Source organism: Amphiprion ocellaris, chromosome 7 (assembly GCF_022539595.1).
Source record: "Amphiprion ocellaris isolate individual 3 ecotype Okinawa chromosome 7, ASM2253959v1, whole genome shotgun sequence".
NCBI lineage: Eukaryota > Metazoa > Chordata > Actinopteri > Pomacentridae > Amphiprion > Amphiprion ocellaris.
In genome coordinates, this window is record NC_072772.1 from 3,810,260 (window position 1) to 3,827,596 (window position 17,337).

Consider the following 17,337-nt stretch of genomic DNA (forward strand, 5'->3'; position numbering starts at 1 on the left):
CGAAAATATTTTATCTGTAATTTTTAATATTTGTATTTGAAAAATTTTGTTTAATTTAATAGTTGTTAGGGAATTCTGCGATGTCAAAAGAGGAATCAGGAGGCAAACTCAGGGACACTCTGGAGACTCAGATGGCTTATGTTGAGAATAAGGTTTACTGAATTCAGGAGAAATGATACAGCGAGTAACACAGTGACGTGAGCACTGGCAGCATCAGTTCTGAGGAGTCTCTCTGGTCTTGGGTACTTATACCATTTGGAAGGCGTGCCATTATGTTATACTCTAAATGTGGAGGCAGGACTGTTAGTTCAGGATCCATCTGAACAGGAACACAGCAATATAACCTTGTTGTTCTGACATCGTCAGCCAGATAGTTGGTCTGTTATCCCTATGTTGTGTTTACCAAGCGTCTGTCTGTCTCAGGGTCATATTAGGGGACAGAGAGAACATACGCAATTTTGCATTCTCTATCTAGGAGAACCATGAGTCAAGGGTGACCATTTGGGATGACTCAGCATTTAGGCTGTCATAAACTAGAACCACCTCAGTCATGAGAAAGTGAGTAATTTTTCCTTCACAAATCCCTCCTTTTTGATCGTAAGATCAAACCTAAATGTTAAGTAAAAGGGAAAATTACCATTTGAAAAACCTAGGTCAGAGAGCTCCAGAAAACTGATCCTGTAACATTTAAAAACATTCATTTCTTATCAAAAATACAATCACAATGTAATTGATCACATTCTCCAATACATTATTTAAATTCATTTAATAATAAATTCAATCACACATTAGATGTTATAAGTCAACTAACAGACTGTGAGCCTCAAAGGTTTATGCAGGTAGGAACGAAAACCCAGTGGGACAAAAATTTCCTACCACCCCCCTATAAGCTTGGAAATAGTTTGACTACACCAAATTCATGGGGCGGCGATCCTAGAGATCTGCATAACAGCTCATTAGCCTGTTTCCCTAAGAGCTTCAGTTGGTATCCAGGCAGCACAGTTACTGTCATGTTATTCATGATTCTCAAAAACATACAACATAATATAAAACTTATTATAAGGCACAATTGGTGATTAAGATTCAAACAAAACTAATAAATGTGGTGTAGATGTGACAAAATTATGTTTGAGATGTGTATGGTGTTTGTATGTATATGGATATGTTGTGCGTGTGAGTAAGCAGTTGCATCCCTCTAACTGATCTGGTCTAAATCATCTTTTATTCGTTCCATTCACACCGTGGGAACGATGTTCGAGACCCTCCTATTTCTCAGATCAGCACAACTCAAATGAGCACAATGATGCAATGTGTGAATCAGTATACAGCAACACATCTAGTAAAATTCATAAATCACAGTAAAATGTTGTTAAAATCATTGATTAATTCTAAGGTAAATGCTTCCATCACAGTATAATTTCCAGTTACTATTAAATTATTCAGTATTCTTCATCCAGCAATCACTATCTTTTGTACTGATATTTAAATCTAAATTTTACATTTTAATCCACTTATCCAATTCTATATTATCCACTATTTATCTATTACTAATTTAATCACTTCAAAAACATTACTGCTTGTTGCATGCTTTAGCACACCTTTAATCATATTAATATTAAATTATACTACAACTATTAAACAAACCATTATCACTAATATTATTGTTAGAAATCTGATTCAAATCAGGCCTGCGCTAAAAAATTCAAACAATCCTGAAAACTTTCTAAAATCAAATCTGTGTAATTCTTTCAACCTTTAACTATTACTTTGTAAGTTCCTCCCTGATCGTCCAGGAGAAGGACAAGTTCCATCCAATTTTATACACTTTCTTTTATGAAAAATTTTTTTTACCTTTATTTTAATGTTTCAAACTGTAAGTTGTCCGGATTATTTGAGATGTTCTGTCTCATTTTATTAATATCTTCTCTTATTTTGCTTAGTTTTATTCTATTTTACTTTTAATTATCTGGTTCTTTGTTGTAATAATTCTTTAGCTCTTTAATTCTCTAACTTTTATCACTTTTAATTTTTTACCCTCAACACTAATTTACTTCTCAAATGACCTATCTCCCTTGTTACATTCCACGTGCCAATCTAGGTAATTAAGTCATTTAATTTATTGTCATTATACTATTTATTCTAGTTTACAGTTCTTACTTCTCTCCTATAATTTGCTCAGTCTTCTATGTTTACATCTTTTAACTGTTAAAGCAGTTAGTGAACGCTATTTTTAAATGTGCCACATAAATAAAATCAATATTTTTATTATTACTACTTTAAAGCCTAGGAACACATTTGATTATTCTTGATAGTTCTTCAACCTAAATAGGTGCCAGATCCTGATTGCAATTTCCTAATGACGGTTCATTATTTGGAACTCAAGCTTAACAATTATTAATATTTACACTGTTTTTCTATGGTGTGCGTCCCCAACCAAGGCTGCACCCCCAAGGGTAAGGGCCAAGGGTGACCATTTGGGATGACTCAGCATTTAGGCTGTCATAAACTAGAACCACCTCAGTCATGAGAAAGTGAGTAATTTTTCCTTCACAATAGTTACATGTATTGTATCTTGTTTAATTATCTAATTCAATATTTTGTCTGTTTAATAGAATTTAATTGTATTTAATGTTTAACTCTATTAAACAGACAAAATATTGAATTAGATAATTAAACAAGATACAATACATGTAACTATGAAATTAAACAGAATTTTTCAAATACAAATATTCAAAATTACAGATAAAATATTTTCGATAATTAAACATTCAAAAAATACAATTAAAAAAGAAGAATATTAAACATTTTAAAAAATACAAAACATTTAATTAGATTATTAAAACTTTAAAAAGACAAAACATTTAATTAGATTATTAAACCTTTAAAAAGACAAAACATTTAATTACAAAATTAAATGTTTAATTAGAAAATTACATCTTAAAGACAATAAAACTTCAAATAGGAATTAAACAGAAAATACAATGAAGCATTTAAAAAGAAAATTAAACATTAAAAGGTGGTAAAACATTTAAAAAGAAAAACCTTAAAGATTTAATCGAAAAATTAAATATTGGGAAAGAAACAAAAATTCAAACAAGCCAATAAAACATTTAAAAAAAACAATTAAACATTAAAAAGACAAAACATCTTGAAATCAAATCAGACAGAAAAGAATAAAAGGTGAGAAAAGAGCAAAACTAAACATTTAAGAAGAATCAAACTAAAGACAAAACATTTGAAAAGACACCAGTTAAACTTTAGAAGATCAAATTAAACAGAAGAGACAATAAAACGATCAAAAAGAGCAAAAACAGATAAAGGTCTAAAAGCGTTTTCTCGTCTGAAATGAAAACATCAAGCTGTTTCTTCAAACATTTCCTCTTTCTATGTTCTTGGTTTGATTGTGGACAGATTTACTAAGAACTCATTTAAGAAAACTGCTTTCCAGATAAAGTCTACTAGTAGTTGAAGGCATCGATCAAACTAATGTTACCGTCTGATCTCCACAAACTTTACTGTTCAGTGAAGAGAATCAAAGTTTGTTGAGGATTTCTAAAAAACCCACAGGTGAAGGTCTGAGAAGAACTCAGATGGATGGTCTAAATGTGAAATCAAGACTCATGGTCACAAGTTTTAAGGCTTCTGTTAACTAGAAAGTTCAAACTAACAGAGAAGTACTGAGAAACTTTTAAAATTTCAGCCCTCAGACTGTCTGAAGGTTCAAACTAACAGAGAACTACTCAAGAACATCTAGGTTTTCAGTCCTCAGACTGTTGAAAGGTTCAGAATAACAGAGAACTACTCAGGAACTTAGAAGATATCAGTCCTTGGACTGTCTGAAAGTTAAATCTAACAGAGATCTACTGTGGGACTTAGAAAATTTCGGCCCTCAGACTGTCTGAAAGTTAAATCTAACAGAGATCTACTGTGGGACTTAGAAAATTTCAGTCCTCAGACTGTCTGAAAGCTCAGGTCCTGAGGACTTGGGAGGTGTGGAGGCTTGGAAAGTCTTGGAACTGAGGGTTCCACCCTCCAGCACAAAGGCTGAAGTCCAACCTCCTGACAAAAATGGTCGAGACGAGACTCAAGTTAAAAAAAACCTCGAATACGACAAAAAATAGATGATAAATGCGCAAAAAAAAGAAGAATTAGTATCTGAGCGAATAGCTCAGGAGGATAAGAAGAGAGACTGCGGACTGGAAGGTCGCAGGTTCAAGACCCGCCACTAGCCTTTTTCTTTCTTTGTCTTTGTCAGGATTTTGAGAAAATTTATGAAGTGTCTGGTCTTGAACCAGCGACCTGCAGCTCCATAGGCAAATCCTTAACTCACTGAGCTACAGATCAGATAAAAAGAAATAAATTCGTCGTCCCTTTGGCATCGTAGTTGCTGAAGTGACCACATGGGCAGAGCCAAGGCGGAGTCTGGGTGGAGTCAGGGCGGAGAGTAGGCGTGGAGGTGGGTGGCGGCCTCCCACCTCTACTCCCCCACCTTCCCCCACCACCCACCACACCTTCCCCCGCCTGACGAGTTCTTCGAGTCTCCACGAGTTCTTCGAGTTTCGATGGGTTTTCCCGAGTTTCTTGAGTTTCCATGAGGTCGGAGGCAGAACAAGTTGTCATGAAGAGATGTTGAAGTCGGCCAGGATCGACTGACTTTTTACAGCGACTAGAAGGAAGACGACTAGAAGAGCAGGTCTTTAACCACCATCCATAAAATCCATGGAGTCGGCTCCAGAGAAATGAAGGGAGGTCAACTTTTATCAACCTCCATCCAGATGTTCAACTTCATATCTTTACTTGGAGATTTTTAGCACCACAAACCTTTAGCATCACACTTTATTATCATTTATTAGGACTTTAATGGAATCCACCAGCAGATTTAGTTTTTGTTGACAAACTTTATTCTTGTCGTCGTGGGACTGCAGTATTTAAAACTCTTCCTTCTATTTGACCTCATGTTTATTAGTTTTAGTGGAGAAAGTTATTTTAGTTGTCAATTAGTCTCTTAAAAAACAAATAATAAATTGGATTAGTCAAGTGGTTTAAATTTCTTACGTTGTCATATTTTAAATATGACAAAAAAATATAAAAATAAAGCGTCTTGAGACAATTTGACCTGTAATTGACATTATATAAATAAAATTGAATTAAAATTGTATGTATCTTGTAATGTTGGAGTAATTCAGCCATATATGTTGGAAAACACATTTTCTTTGACCATTAATCTGTTGATTGTTTTCTCCAGTAATTCATTTCTTGTTTCGGTTTATAAAATGTCAAACCCAAATATATTCAGTTTACTGTCATAAAAACCAAAAAGATTTACATTCATGATGCAGGAATCAGGCAGTTGTTCACTTTTTATCTTAGTTTAGTCAGAAAGATAGTTGATAATATGTGAATTGTTGCAGCTTGTGAGCCGTAAAAGGTTTTAATCTTTGGGGCCGCGTGTCAAAAAACGCTTAGAAACAAACATGAGCAAAGTACTCAAAGATTTGAACATCATTTGCATGACAATGTCAAATTGAAGGACATTTATTTCCAACGTAAATGTGTGATATTCATCCTCTGGAGCTTTCTCTTCACATCGTCTTCCACCTGGACTGGTTTGGTCGGGAGCATGTGCAACAAACATCTGAAAAACTGCACTTTAACATCAATGAATGACACTGAAGTTTAATTTCTACATAAATGAGACTGAGTCTGGATGTGCTGCTCTGTCATTAACTCCTAAGTTTAGGGAAAGTTCAAACTAAAGAAGACAGTTCAGATCAGACGTGAGAATGAGCTTATTTTCTAACAAACATCTCAGACTTTCTGAGCTTCAGCAAATCTAGCAAGATATTTTAACAACAAGCAACTCAAGAGATCCAGAAGTTGGAGAGCGTTAGCTTTAGCTGAGCCAAAGAACATGTGGGATGCTAACCTAGCAAACATTTCAGACTTTTCTCTATGAATTTTGAGAAATAATTTCGTATTTAATGACAGAGCTACACATCTTAACTCAGTCTCATTAAAACAGACTCTAATTCAGTGTCATCCATCCATATTAAAGTGCACTTACCCAAAATATTTGTTGCATGAGCTCCAACAAAACCTGTCCAGGTAGAAGGCCACTTTGACAAACAGGAAGTGGACGATTCCAAGCAGATCTATAGAAGGGGAACTGGACTGTACTAAGTGTGGTCCAGTATAAAGGGGTGTTTTGTGGGTTTTTAAGGCTGATAATGATTATTAATGAGACATTTGGTGTATGTTCATTTGGATATTCATTTGCAGTAAATGAAAGTATTTAAAATCTTGGAGTTAAACTTACAAGAACACAAACTTTAACAGAAAACGTTGTTGATACATTTTTGTTTTGTTTACAGATATTAAGTTAAAGGAGTTTTATTTGTGACGTATAACCTATCAAATCACTCCAGAAGACAGAGCGACCACAGGTAGAGAAAGGTTCAGAGCCAAAGTAGCGCCATTTTTAAATTTATTTATTACCGTAAATCAGTAAAAAATAAAATACTGATAATCAGTAAATCAGTCAGCCCACAATTACTACAATTCTACAATGTATGTCTCTTTCCTTTGACTTGTTATATGTACAATATACAATGTATATTATGGCGTTTTTTCATACTAAAGGCTATACTATGATGTTTTCTAAGAGACATAAGATGCTACTCTGGTTGTTCTGGCTCTGGGCTGCTGCACTCCTCCTCTGTTGTTTTCTGGATTGTACTCAGCTGCATGCCTTCGTCCAGCCGGCCTCCGTTGACTCGTCCCGCCTGCCGTCTCTGGAGCTGAAGCTGGATTGGAACAGACCAAAGTACAGTCCAATCACGATGCCAGCTGCCTCTCAAAAGGCTCCTTCATCTGGCAGGTGGCAGCACTTCTTCTGAGGGGAAGCTGAGCTGGCCCGAGAGAACTTTGGAGATGTGTTCCAGTGGTTGGTGGATGTGTGGGGAGATAGAGAGGGACCTTTGAATTGTTCAGAAAGGAAAACAGGAAACCCATTGGTAGTTTTAGTTTAGGGTGCTACTGTGGTGTGTTTTTGTTTTTTTGTTTTTTCGTATTGATTATCTTTTACTTTGCTCCTGGTTGGAATGCCCATCAATGTCAACATGAAATTCACTTTAGTTCTGTTGATTTATTTTTATTTTACCAACACCCATTTGTTTTTAACCCCCTCACATGTTGTGTTGTTGTAAACTTACTCTTTCAATAAATTCTCGTCTAACCCTCTGGAAACCAGCGTTTGGACTGTTTTTGTGTTGCTCCTCACCTACTGACAGCTGTGGAATAAAGGCTATACTGTGACGTTTTTAGAGCGACATGCTATACTATGATGTTTGTTGGGTGACACGCTATACTATAGGCTTTTTTAAATTGACATATTACTGTGACGTTTTTCTTGGTTTAGTTTTTTTTGTTTTATTAGCAACATATAAGAATTCGAACAGTTTTAAAAGTTGCTATACTTTTACTTGTGCAATGAAATTATTATTCTATGGCATTTTTTAGATGACATATTATACTCTGATGTTTTCTTGAATTACATACTATTTTGACAATATACTGCACTATGACATTTTTTGAACCACATATCATACATGACAATTTTAGGCAACATCCTATCATTTTGCGCTTTTTGAACCACATAATAATCTATGTTTTGTTTTTTTTTCTTGCCAACATGCTGTACTATGAACTACAGGCCATACTATGTTATTCTTGAGTAAAGTATACTATACTTTGACATTTTCTGAACTACATCCTATACTATGGCGTTATACACAGAGTGCTTTGGTTACATGTTGATTTATAATCTAGATTTTTTTCTGTTTTGTTTTTTGACAGGATTACCACAGACCTGACTGTGAACACCGTTGACACCCACCTGAGGGAGACGCTGTCTAAGATCTCAAGGCTGCTTGGTTGTGGTCTTTCTGGCACGTACTCTTCAAAGATGAGCCGGGAAGTTTAACACTGATGGAATGACACCAGCTCTAAGCCGACAAACTTCCAATTCCTCCTCAACCCATAGTCTCTGGGAAACCTACATGGAGTAAGAAAAGTAGACAGAGAAGTAATTAAGTCTGTACACAACATATTAAAAAGAAATCATACTAATAAATTAAGTACAAAGAACGAAATTTGCCAATATACTGGAGACCAGAGCTATTTAATTTGATAAGTATAACCTTGTTTAGTAACATTTCAATTATTTGAGAGCAGTCCTAAAGAACTGCCTGTAATCCCAATCATAAAATGGGTTTGGAGGAAGAACATAGATGGTAATCTGGATATACATGAGTTAGGCTTTATAACTACTATTGGTAGTATTGGTGGTAGTAATAGCAATGTGACTACTACTAGTAGTAGTGGTAGTACTCACTACTGCTGCTGATGCTGGCACTGCTACTACAACTTGTAATACTATTACAAATGCTGATACTACTTCTACGACTCTAACAGCTGTTTATACTACTACTGCTGCTTGTACTTTTAGTATTACTACTACTGCTTGTACAACTATACTACAGCTACTATTAATCGTGTGGTATTTGGTTATCAAGCTGCTAGCTCGCCTTAGCGTTTTGCTAGTGGCTAACCAGTTAGCTCTCATAGAATGGAGGCTCTCAACAAGATTTCATAATGAAAAAGAACCAAAAATTATTCTTACCTATGAAAAGTTATTCCAAGTTTCCTTGTCTCAATCGTACGACGTAGTGTGTAACTGTATGCGGCACAGTGAGCCGGCATACTTCTTGTTTCCGTTTCCACGCAGTCTGTACTGAAACTTTGCCCCCACTAGCTTAGCCTCGCTGTAGCACGCAGCTCAAAGGGGCGTGTCCTATCTACTCATTCATATCTATGAGAACAACGATGGCTGCACATAAGGACGCCTGACGTAGATTAGCTGCGTAAATACCATTATATACAGTCTATGGTAAATACGTATGTGAATCGCATCATTGGCTGCAGCAGCCAGTCACCGGTCACTCACTGACTCACACTGAAAAATAGCACAGAATGAATTGTTACGTGTATATTTTATTTACAATTTAAGTTGGATTTTTTTTTTTGTGCGCAGCGCAGATTTTCTGTGCGCGGAGACCGTGTCAGCAGTGCGCAATTGCGCACGCGCGCAGCTTAGAGGGAACAGTGATGTACATGATTCTTTATTGAATCATACCTAACAATGTGGGGCTCTGCAGCAAACATTTCTATCAGAGAGGGGGGGTTGCTGATATGAAATAGGTGAGATCACAAGTCTCCTGGGTTCGGGTAAGGATAAATATGACAAGTGATGGGGACCATATCCGTAGGTTGCACTTGTGCAAGGACATGCAGGGGACCTAATAAAATTGTCTTCACGTAATAATGATGTAAGATTATTCATGATTCTCATCACTGCTCCCTCCAGACACCGCTCCACTCCGATCACCCCACACTCCAGCAGACAGGTCGTCCTCAACAGGGGGGCACCTGTCGTCCCGCTCGGCGCTGCAGAGGCTGTGACAGCACCCACATCAGAGCACAGCTGGCGGGAGAGGCAGTCCTGTCACACCTGAGCGGACCTCCACATCACGGCATCGTATAACTCACGGAAGACGGCTACTGTCCACCCAGGGAGATCCAGAAATGACGCCCCGTGTGCCGGGCGGCGGCAGGACAACATACACCGGCACCTTTCTGTCGGCGTGTCTCATCTCCGCCTGTCAAGCCCTCCGGAGCTGCGGGGAGGTCCAGTGCGGCGACGGCCAGCGGTGCTGCCCACCCATCGTCGCCGGGAACGGCAGTGCCAGCGCCGCGGTGCGCTGCTGCAAGCTGCCCATCCACATCTTCTTCGACAATGTGGGCTGGTTTACGCGGAAGCTATCGGGCATCCTGATCCTGTTACTGCTCTTCGCCATGGGCTACTTCATCCAGCGGATCATCTGCCCGCGGCCCCGCCGGCATCAGCACCACGACCGCAGCGAGGAGCCCTCCCTCTTCCACGGGCACACGTCGGCGTCCCAGGACTCCCTGCTGGACCGGTACCCCGAGTACAACCTGGGGGACTTCGCCTCCCCCAACCTGCCAGCCTACGACGAGGTGAAATACTTGCCCACGTATGAGGAGAGCATGCAGGAGATGCACAGGGACCGCTCCGATGATAACTTGTTGTCGGAAAACGAGCGGGGCAGAGGCAGAGCAACAGGACCGAGAGCCGGGGACCAGACACGGGATATCCTAGAGGTGTCAGGACCGCAACAAAGCCCAAGGACATCTCGGAACTCTGTTTGAAGCCGCAGAAACAAAAAGCCTGTAGGCCTAGTATTCTTATTTTAATACCATCAGGGTAATTATCTTGCAGAGATCCAAATCAAGTGCAATTATAATCCTGAATGTAAAGAATAAAGGAGAAGGCTGAGAAAAATGTACGTGTTTTCTAAGATTAAAGGGGATTACTCGCCTTTTGTATGCAAATGACCGCTTGGGTTAAGTAAAGGAGATTATAGTAAAGTAAGCGGAGGGGGCTGGAATAGACGCGCTTTGTGTTGGGAACAGCTAAATTGGCTCCGGTACAATCGCATTAAGTTTTACTTCAGCACCTCAATTTTAAGTGGCACCGTGAAACAGCTCTTCTGTCAAATTCTCATCCTTACTTAATGCCAAATATTCTGATAGACCCTTAAAAAAAGTCTGCTATTCTTTTATTCTTTTTTGAATTTGCATCCAAAAAGAATAGGTATTTTTTCTGAGTAACCTGAAATGTGGAGTGAAAGATGGAGTGAAGGGATTAATATCAATTTTAATGCTTTCAGAGGCACGCATTTTGATCAGCCAGCTCTGCAGCCTGTTAATTTATAGCTTATCAGCATGAAAGCAATATTCTCATCACACATTTCACTGGGAACTGATAGATGAGCATTTTTATCAGTGATCTCCCTGAGCCATGTTTGATATGTCTACTCCAAGAGAAACCACAGCAGAGGAGTGATTTTTTCTTTTCTTTTCGTTTTTTTTTTTTTTTTTTTTTTTTTTTTTTTTTTAGAATTGCTCAGCTCCTGGGATCCTTATTGCCTAGGGCTATATGTAGTGCATCCTAGGTTCTGAATTCAGGGGGAAGCAATGGCAGAGATTACAGCTGGCATACTGATATGGTGTGTACTGCCAAGAAACAAAGTTGTATTTTGATGATAGCATGTCAGACAAGCTCACACCCGCTGGCCCAAGCAGAACTAACACTGTAGTGCTCAGAAAAAGCAAAGGACAAAGGGACATGGAACAGGAGACGCAGGTGAAGACGGAGACAGGAGGCAGTAATTTCTTTGTTTTGGCAGAGTGGTTGGAAGATGCAGGCGGAGAAGCTACTTGAATGTTGATTTTTAAGTAGGCAACTGTCTGAATGAACCTGAGCTAATTAAACACCAAGTCTCTTTTTAGCTGCTACACCGAAAATCAAGCTTTGCACAAATCATTACATTGAGCTAAAATTGTGTTTTACCTGAATTATAGGTATTTTGTATTTAATGCTTCATTATGTTATAATATTAAAAAGACTCGTGTCATTCCACTTTACTCTTGACATTAATTGGGTATTTGGTGAACAGACACACGCCATATCTTCTTTCATGTCGCTACGTCAAGAACAAACATCAATGCAAACAGAATTACCATTAAGTATAGATGTAATAACTACATTTAGCCAAAGTTGACATCTTTAAATAGCTTTTTTGTATGATGAAAGGAGCAGAACCCAATTATATCTAGTTTACTTTTACAGAAGGCTCTGAAAACCTGCAACTATTACCATAAGGGGCCTGGAAAAGCACATTTTTTCCTGAAATATTAGTTAAACAATTAATAAATTCAAACAAATAGACTAATTTATTATCCTGTCATGAGTTGGAAAGTGCTATTAGCATGGAGTCGGTGCAGGTTACCACTGCTTTAAGTTAAGTGCAAAGCAGATAATGACCCTCAACTTATCAAATGAACTCGACTGATTTATCTGAGAAGCTCCAGGGTGGTCATACCAGCCACTAGAAAGATACTGTTAGAATGGTGTCACATCAGACAGCATATCCAAACATTATCATTCACCACAATAAATTTCTGTCAGATGCCCAGGTAATAAATTATCACGAAAGGATCCACAAAGCTAGCCTTCACAATTACTGACATTGTGTTCCGCTAATGCTCCTGACACTAAAAGTCTGAGTGTGATTGTGGGGGCTTGTTGTAATCCAATACCAGACCAGGATGGCAGGGATAGTAGTGATCACTGATGGTGTTGTTTTCCAGAGGGAAATTTGTGGGTGGGTGGAGTTTGCACTTAAAAGCACTAAAGCCATGCTTAAAACCCACTGATGGGTAGATGAGGTGAAGTGTGTGACCCTAAGATGCATGTGTGAGTGCTGCTCAAAACAGAAGAGGTGTGAATGTTGCCTTTTGCTCTCTCCTTCCCAGTCATTGCAGTTCATTGTGAACCAGCTCCAGTATCGAAGCTGCAACAGTAAGACCTGTACTTGTCAGAGGAGAGGACAGCGATATAGTTGGTTTTCTTCTACTCAGATTATATATCTAAATTGTATGTGCACAAAATGTGCAGAGAATATATACACAGGGACAAATACACTATACACACACTTGCATGAAATGGATTTTGAATCTGTGCCCATTATCCAGTTATTCTATTGCTTACTGGACCAAAGAACAGATAAACTACAGAGGTGAAATCAATGACCATTATCTTCCTCATAAATTCTACATCATATCCAGGAAATGTATTTTTGGGAGAGTTGCATCGCTTAGACTATCAAATTAATATATGAGAACTTTCCAGTCATTCACTAAGGGTATACAGTTCTGTGGTTTAATAAAAACGCAGCATCTATTTGTTATTATGTGCTGTGTAGTTTTAAAAACATAAAGTCTAGTCCATTTAAATGTGCAGTAGAGACTCAAAAATCTAGAGATTCTTGTCTAATTTGGATTTTTATACATTTAGTTTACAGATAACGTAAAAATACAGTGTAAGGTGCAGAACTAAAGAACACAATATGGGTTCAATGCATAAATTTCCAATGTGCTATATTGGGTAAAATATATATATAAGAATGTATAGTTTAAGAGAATGAATGAATAGAATATATAATTTCAGTTCAATTCTCATTCTCAATGTGTGTGACCACTCTCAGCGGTAATGTGAAACCTGACTCCTCACCGGTGAGTCTTTTCATAGATTAATGTTGTTTGGTCTGGATGACTCTGTTTTATCACACAGCGCATAGACTTACAAAGTAGGAAGATAGAGGGAGTAAAATGAGAGACAGACACTGAGTTTTACGGAAAGGCTACAAAACAACTAAAAATTCAGGGAACTGAGAAAAATATCAAGAGAGAAAGAATCCATGAAGACATTTTCCTACATTTACTGTTTTCTCTAACGTTTTAGCATCTGTAGCCACTCACTGTTTCATGAATTATGCTGCTCACTTTCTACCGTATCTGTCCACATCATCATGATATAGTCTTGAAGCTGTTTCTGGAGAGCACTGAGAAATCTTCTCCCTCCTGGGCCACTAGAGGAGATGGATAGGCTATAATGGTCTGCTGATGTACTGGCCCTCTGCCAACCAGGGGGTGGAGCTGCATCGCAAGCAGTTGGTTTCACACCTCAGCAGAAGAGGAAATACAAGAATAATTCAAAGAGAAGCACTACTGTAGATATATTGGACTGTAAAACACACACGCACCCAGAAATACCTTCTGGGTGTATGTGGAAAGCCGAAAATACTCAAATCAAAAGGCGCTCTACGACCTTGGTATAAAACTGGTGAAGTGTCAAGACATTAAAGACACAAAAAATAGAGAAAACGGACATTTTGGATAAATATATACAGTAGTTCCATGTGCTTTATTATCTGACATTCTCTGAAGTGTTTCCAGAAGGCAACGCTTTGAATGTATAAACTGTAAAAATATCTTTCCATACAGAAACACAAAGTAAAACCCAAATGAAAAAAAAACAAAGCGAACATTTGTGCATGACTAAGCATATAAATGGAACTTTGACAAATTGAAAAATATAGCAATAAACTTTGTACGTCACACTAAAATCACTCACTATGACTGAAATGCCATATTTGTTGTTTGCTGAAAAATACAGATCAAAAGTTGTATCTTCCACTCATTATAATAAACTACCATCTACAGTGCAAATGTTTTGTATGACACTGCATATATCACAAGTGTCTGTAGTGTAATGAGTTCTTCGTGACCTGCTAATCTTCTCATCTCCAAATGTTCCTTTTGTTTTTATATGAAGCTCATGTACTCGTAACTTATGGTGGGCATTGTACCTCAAGTATAGAATACTTTTACACCCAAGTAGAGCCGAACCACCTAAAATTAACGCCGTGAGGTCACACTGCTCCTCACAGAGAGGCTCGCAGCTTTCTCTCTCTCTTTGGATAACTCCATCTCTATCTTCGCCTGGATTTTTTCCCAGTCCACCTCAACCTGGAAAAGAGACAGAAAGATGGGATGAGATTAGATAAACTACACCATCTGGCTTTGGTATAGGGTTAATAATCAGTCCTGGGAAGCAGCACGTGATCTAGTAATGGGGGTTAGCGTCTGCTAAAATATGAGAAAGACAACATTATTTAAATGTTGTGAACTCTTAGCTGGCCTTCTAATTGTTACCCACAGGCACACATACATTCAGGAGTCCCCTAATTTTATTTTGAGTTGAAGGGTGTTAGAACAATACAGCTGAGGAAGGAACTTCTGAAGAGCTGTGCATTGTCATACAGGCTAAGTTAGCTGCTGCTGCTGGATGATCAGTAAATCCCTCCATAAGTAAATGAAAGCAAGTAAAGTAAGAAGTAATTGAACATGTTACTTTTGCTGTTGAGTAAAGCACTGTATTATATTACTGATGAGTAATGTGTTGTGAACGATTCCTTACCATTTTCATGTAACTAGTCCAACACTGTTCCTAACATAAAGCAGCTGTAGGTTATTCACATAAAATAATAAAGTGACTACCACACTGGCTGCCTTAAAAGCATGGTGTGTTTCCAAGCTTTTCCTTCTGATCACAATGAGGCATTTTTTTGTAGCAATAAGCACACTGCTGACACTCCTCCATCTGTCTGTGTAATGAAATTGTTCAGGCAGGACATCAGCAGCTGGAGATTTGCCTCCTTCTTCTGGTTTAATTCTGTAGGCCCTTTTGATTGGTGGCAAACAGAAAAGTCAAAGCGACATCGAGTGTTTATCCTCTAACACAGTTTTCTTTCAACTGGAGGCACTCATAGTGTATAAGCCAGTGCATAAAAAAGTTCATATCCTATGGGAAAACAATTAGAATTGGACACCACCCACAGCTAAAAATGTGTCTACTGTGATCAGCTCTTACAGTACAGCAGAGAGTGCAGCTGCCGTAACTTACCCCTTCAGAGTACTGCAAGAATCTCTTATTGGTCTCCTTTCTGCCAAATTTCTGCAGAAACTTCTCCCTATAGGCCAGCACTGTGTCCACATGGGTCTTGTGTTTGACTGCCAGCTCCAGTGCCCTGAACGCAAGACGATAAGAGACAGACAGGCATCCATCCTGTATGAACAAACATGCTTCACCCTAACGCTCTCTCAAACCTAATTTTAGACTCTGTCCTAAAAATAATCCTAATGTGGCTGAGAAAAACATCCTCCTAAACTACTCATACTGTCCCTCCTCCGCCAGCTGTACCTTAGTACCAACAAACAGAATTATACCTCTCCCAGTTGAAAAGGTCAATGTTGATCTGAATGGCCTGGTAGATGAGAGCAGCTTGCAACAAAGTGGCCTCGGCTTCCTGGACCTGACCGCTGAACATCAGCATGTGGGCTAAAGACGACTCTTTAGATGGCTGTTCCTTTATGAAGTTGATGTACTGCACCCTAGGTAACTGACAGAAGAGAGGGAGAGGACATGCAGAAACAAAACGAGGAAGATTGTTCGTGACAGCTTTTCTCTTTATCGATGTCACTGAAGTGTCAATGAATTCAGTTGTGGGTGTATTAGTCTGGGTGTAAAAATGGAGCGGTCAACTAAATTAGCTATTAATAAATGCTCTTACTTCTCCAATGGCAGCATAGGCCATCTCCGCTGTGGTTAGCTCTCTGTTTGCCATCGCCATTCCAGCGAGACAAGCCCACAAGGATTGGTCCTTGGGATAAGGGAAGCAGAGGCAGTGAGCACCTTCAAATACAATGACCTCACAGACAAATTTCTCATTTTCTGTCTTGTTTTCTCTTTTTCCACACACTTTTACAGTTAATTATTCATTTATACATGCAACTTGCAAATACAATCCTGCAGCAAACAGAAATAAAAAAGGAGTCTCTCTTGAATGTTAATCCACTGTTAATTTTAATTTCATGAACCTAAATATGTGCCTATGTCATGTGCAAAACTTTCAGTCTCAGAATTTCATTAACTCATTGAGCTTGCCAGGCAGGCCAAGAACTGCCATTATGAATTGTCATCTTTCATTTCACCATTACCACACCTTGATAAAATCATGAATTTTGCTGACTCTTCAAACCTTGTGGTAACTGTCAACTACCACGGGCTCCCCTAAGCAAATAATTGACGATCTGAAAATGAAGCTAACAGATGTCAACAAAGCAGCAGAAGGCTATAAAAAGATATCAGCTTGCAATTTCCATTGTCCACAACGCCAGTAATGCAAATGGAACTGTGGAAGTAACGATGAGATCTGGAAGATTAAAAGACTCTGCAGATAAAACTTCACATTTGCCAGACAGAAAGGCACAGCAAAGCCCCCGTATGGCTACGTGGAGCTGCAGGAAGGTTTAGATGCACTGTTCCACTGTGCAGCTTTGTTGCACAAATGGGATCTACATGAAAGTCAGTAAAACGAAACTTGACCTGCAACCTCACGACAAAGTGCATCTAGGCAAAGCAGTAAGTTTGGTGAGAAATTGAGCTGTATTTGATGAAAAAAACCAGGATGTGCAGGCAGTAGCAGAGGAAACTTTGCAAGGATAGAGGGAAGGATGGATTCCAATAACTATCAGCAAATTCTGGATTCAGATGTCATGCAGCCAGTCAAGAATGACTGGAAGAAGTATAAAAATGAAAAGAGGCTGGCTTCTTAAAATCCACCATGAGCTACTTAAAGAAATGATAGCTGAGGTTTCTGAAAGATCCTCACAGTCCTCTGACTTGAACATATTTGTAAATCTGTTGGTCCTCATAGTCATACTTTGTCCAAATGTTTGCATACAACTGTGTATTGTTTACTATTTTATGAACGTGTGCTTCAATGTAAATCC

At 38.5% G+C, this 17,337-nt stretch overlaps 2 protein-coding genes across 4 annotated transcripts in view; one reads left to right on the forward strand and one right to left on the reverse strand.

Moving 5' to 3' along the window:
• Positions 1–9,173: 9,173 nt before the first annotated feature.
• LOC111582752 (uncharacterized membrane protein C3orf80 homolog) lies at positions 9,174–11,560 on the forward strand. The gene has a single exon (XM_023291596.3). The coding sequence runs from the start codon at positions 9,643–9,645 to the stop codon at positions 10,285–10,287; it is 645 nt and encodes a 214-aa protein (XP_023147364.1). The 5' UTR covers positions 9,174–9,642; the 3' UTR covers positions 10,288–11,560.
• Positions 11,561–13,887: 2,327 nt separating this feature from the next.
• ift80 (intraflagellar transport 80 homolog (Chlamydomonas)) overlaps positions 13,888–17,337 on the reverse strand; it is a 37,243-nt gene continuing 33,793 nt past the window's right edge. For all 3 annotated transcript variants that reach the window (XM_055012488.1, XM_055012487.1, XM_055012486.1), the window contains exons 17-20: positions 16,116–16,205; positions 15,772–15,944; positions 15,449–15,572; positions 13,888–14,511 (exon numbers count right to left, since the gene is read on the reverse strand). In XM_055012488.1, the coding sequence (XP_054868463.1) occupies positions 14,401–14,511; positions 15,449–15,572; positions 15,772–15,944; positions 16,116–16,205 (498 nt within the window). In that variant the 3' untranslated portion in view covers positions 13,888–14,400. The remainder of the gene's footprint in view (positions 14,512–15,448; positions 15,573–15,771; positions 15,945–16,115; positions 16,206–17,337) is intronic.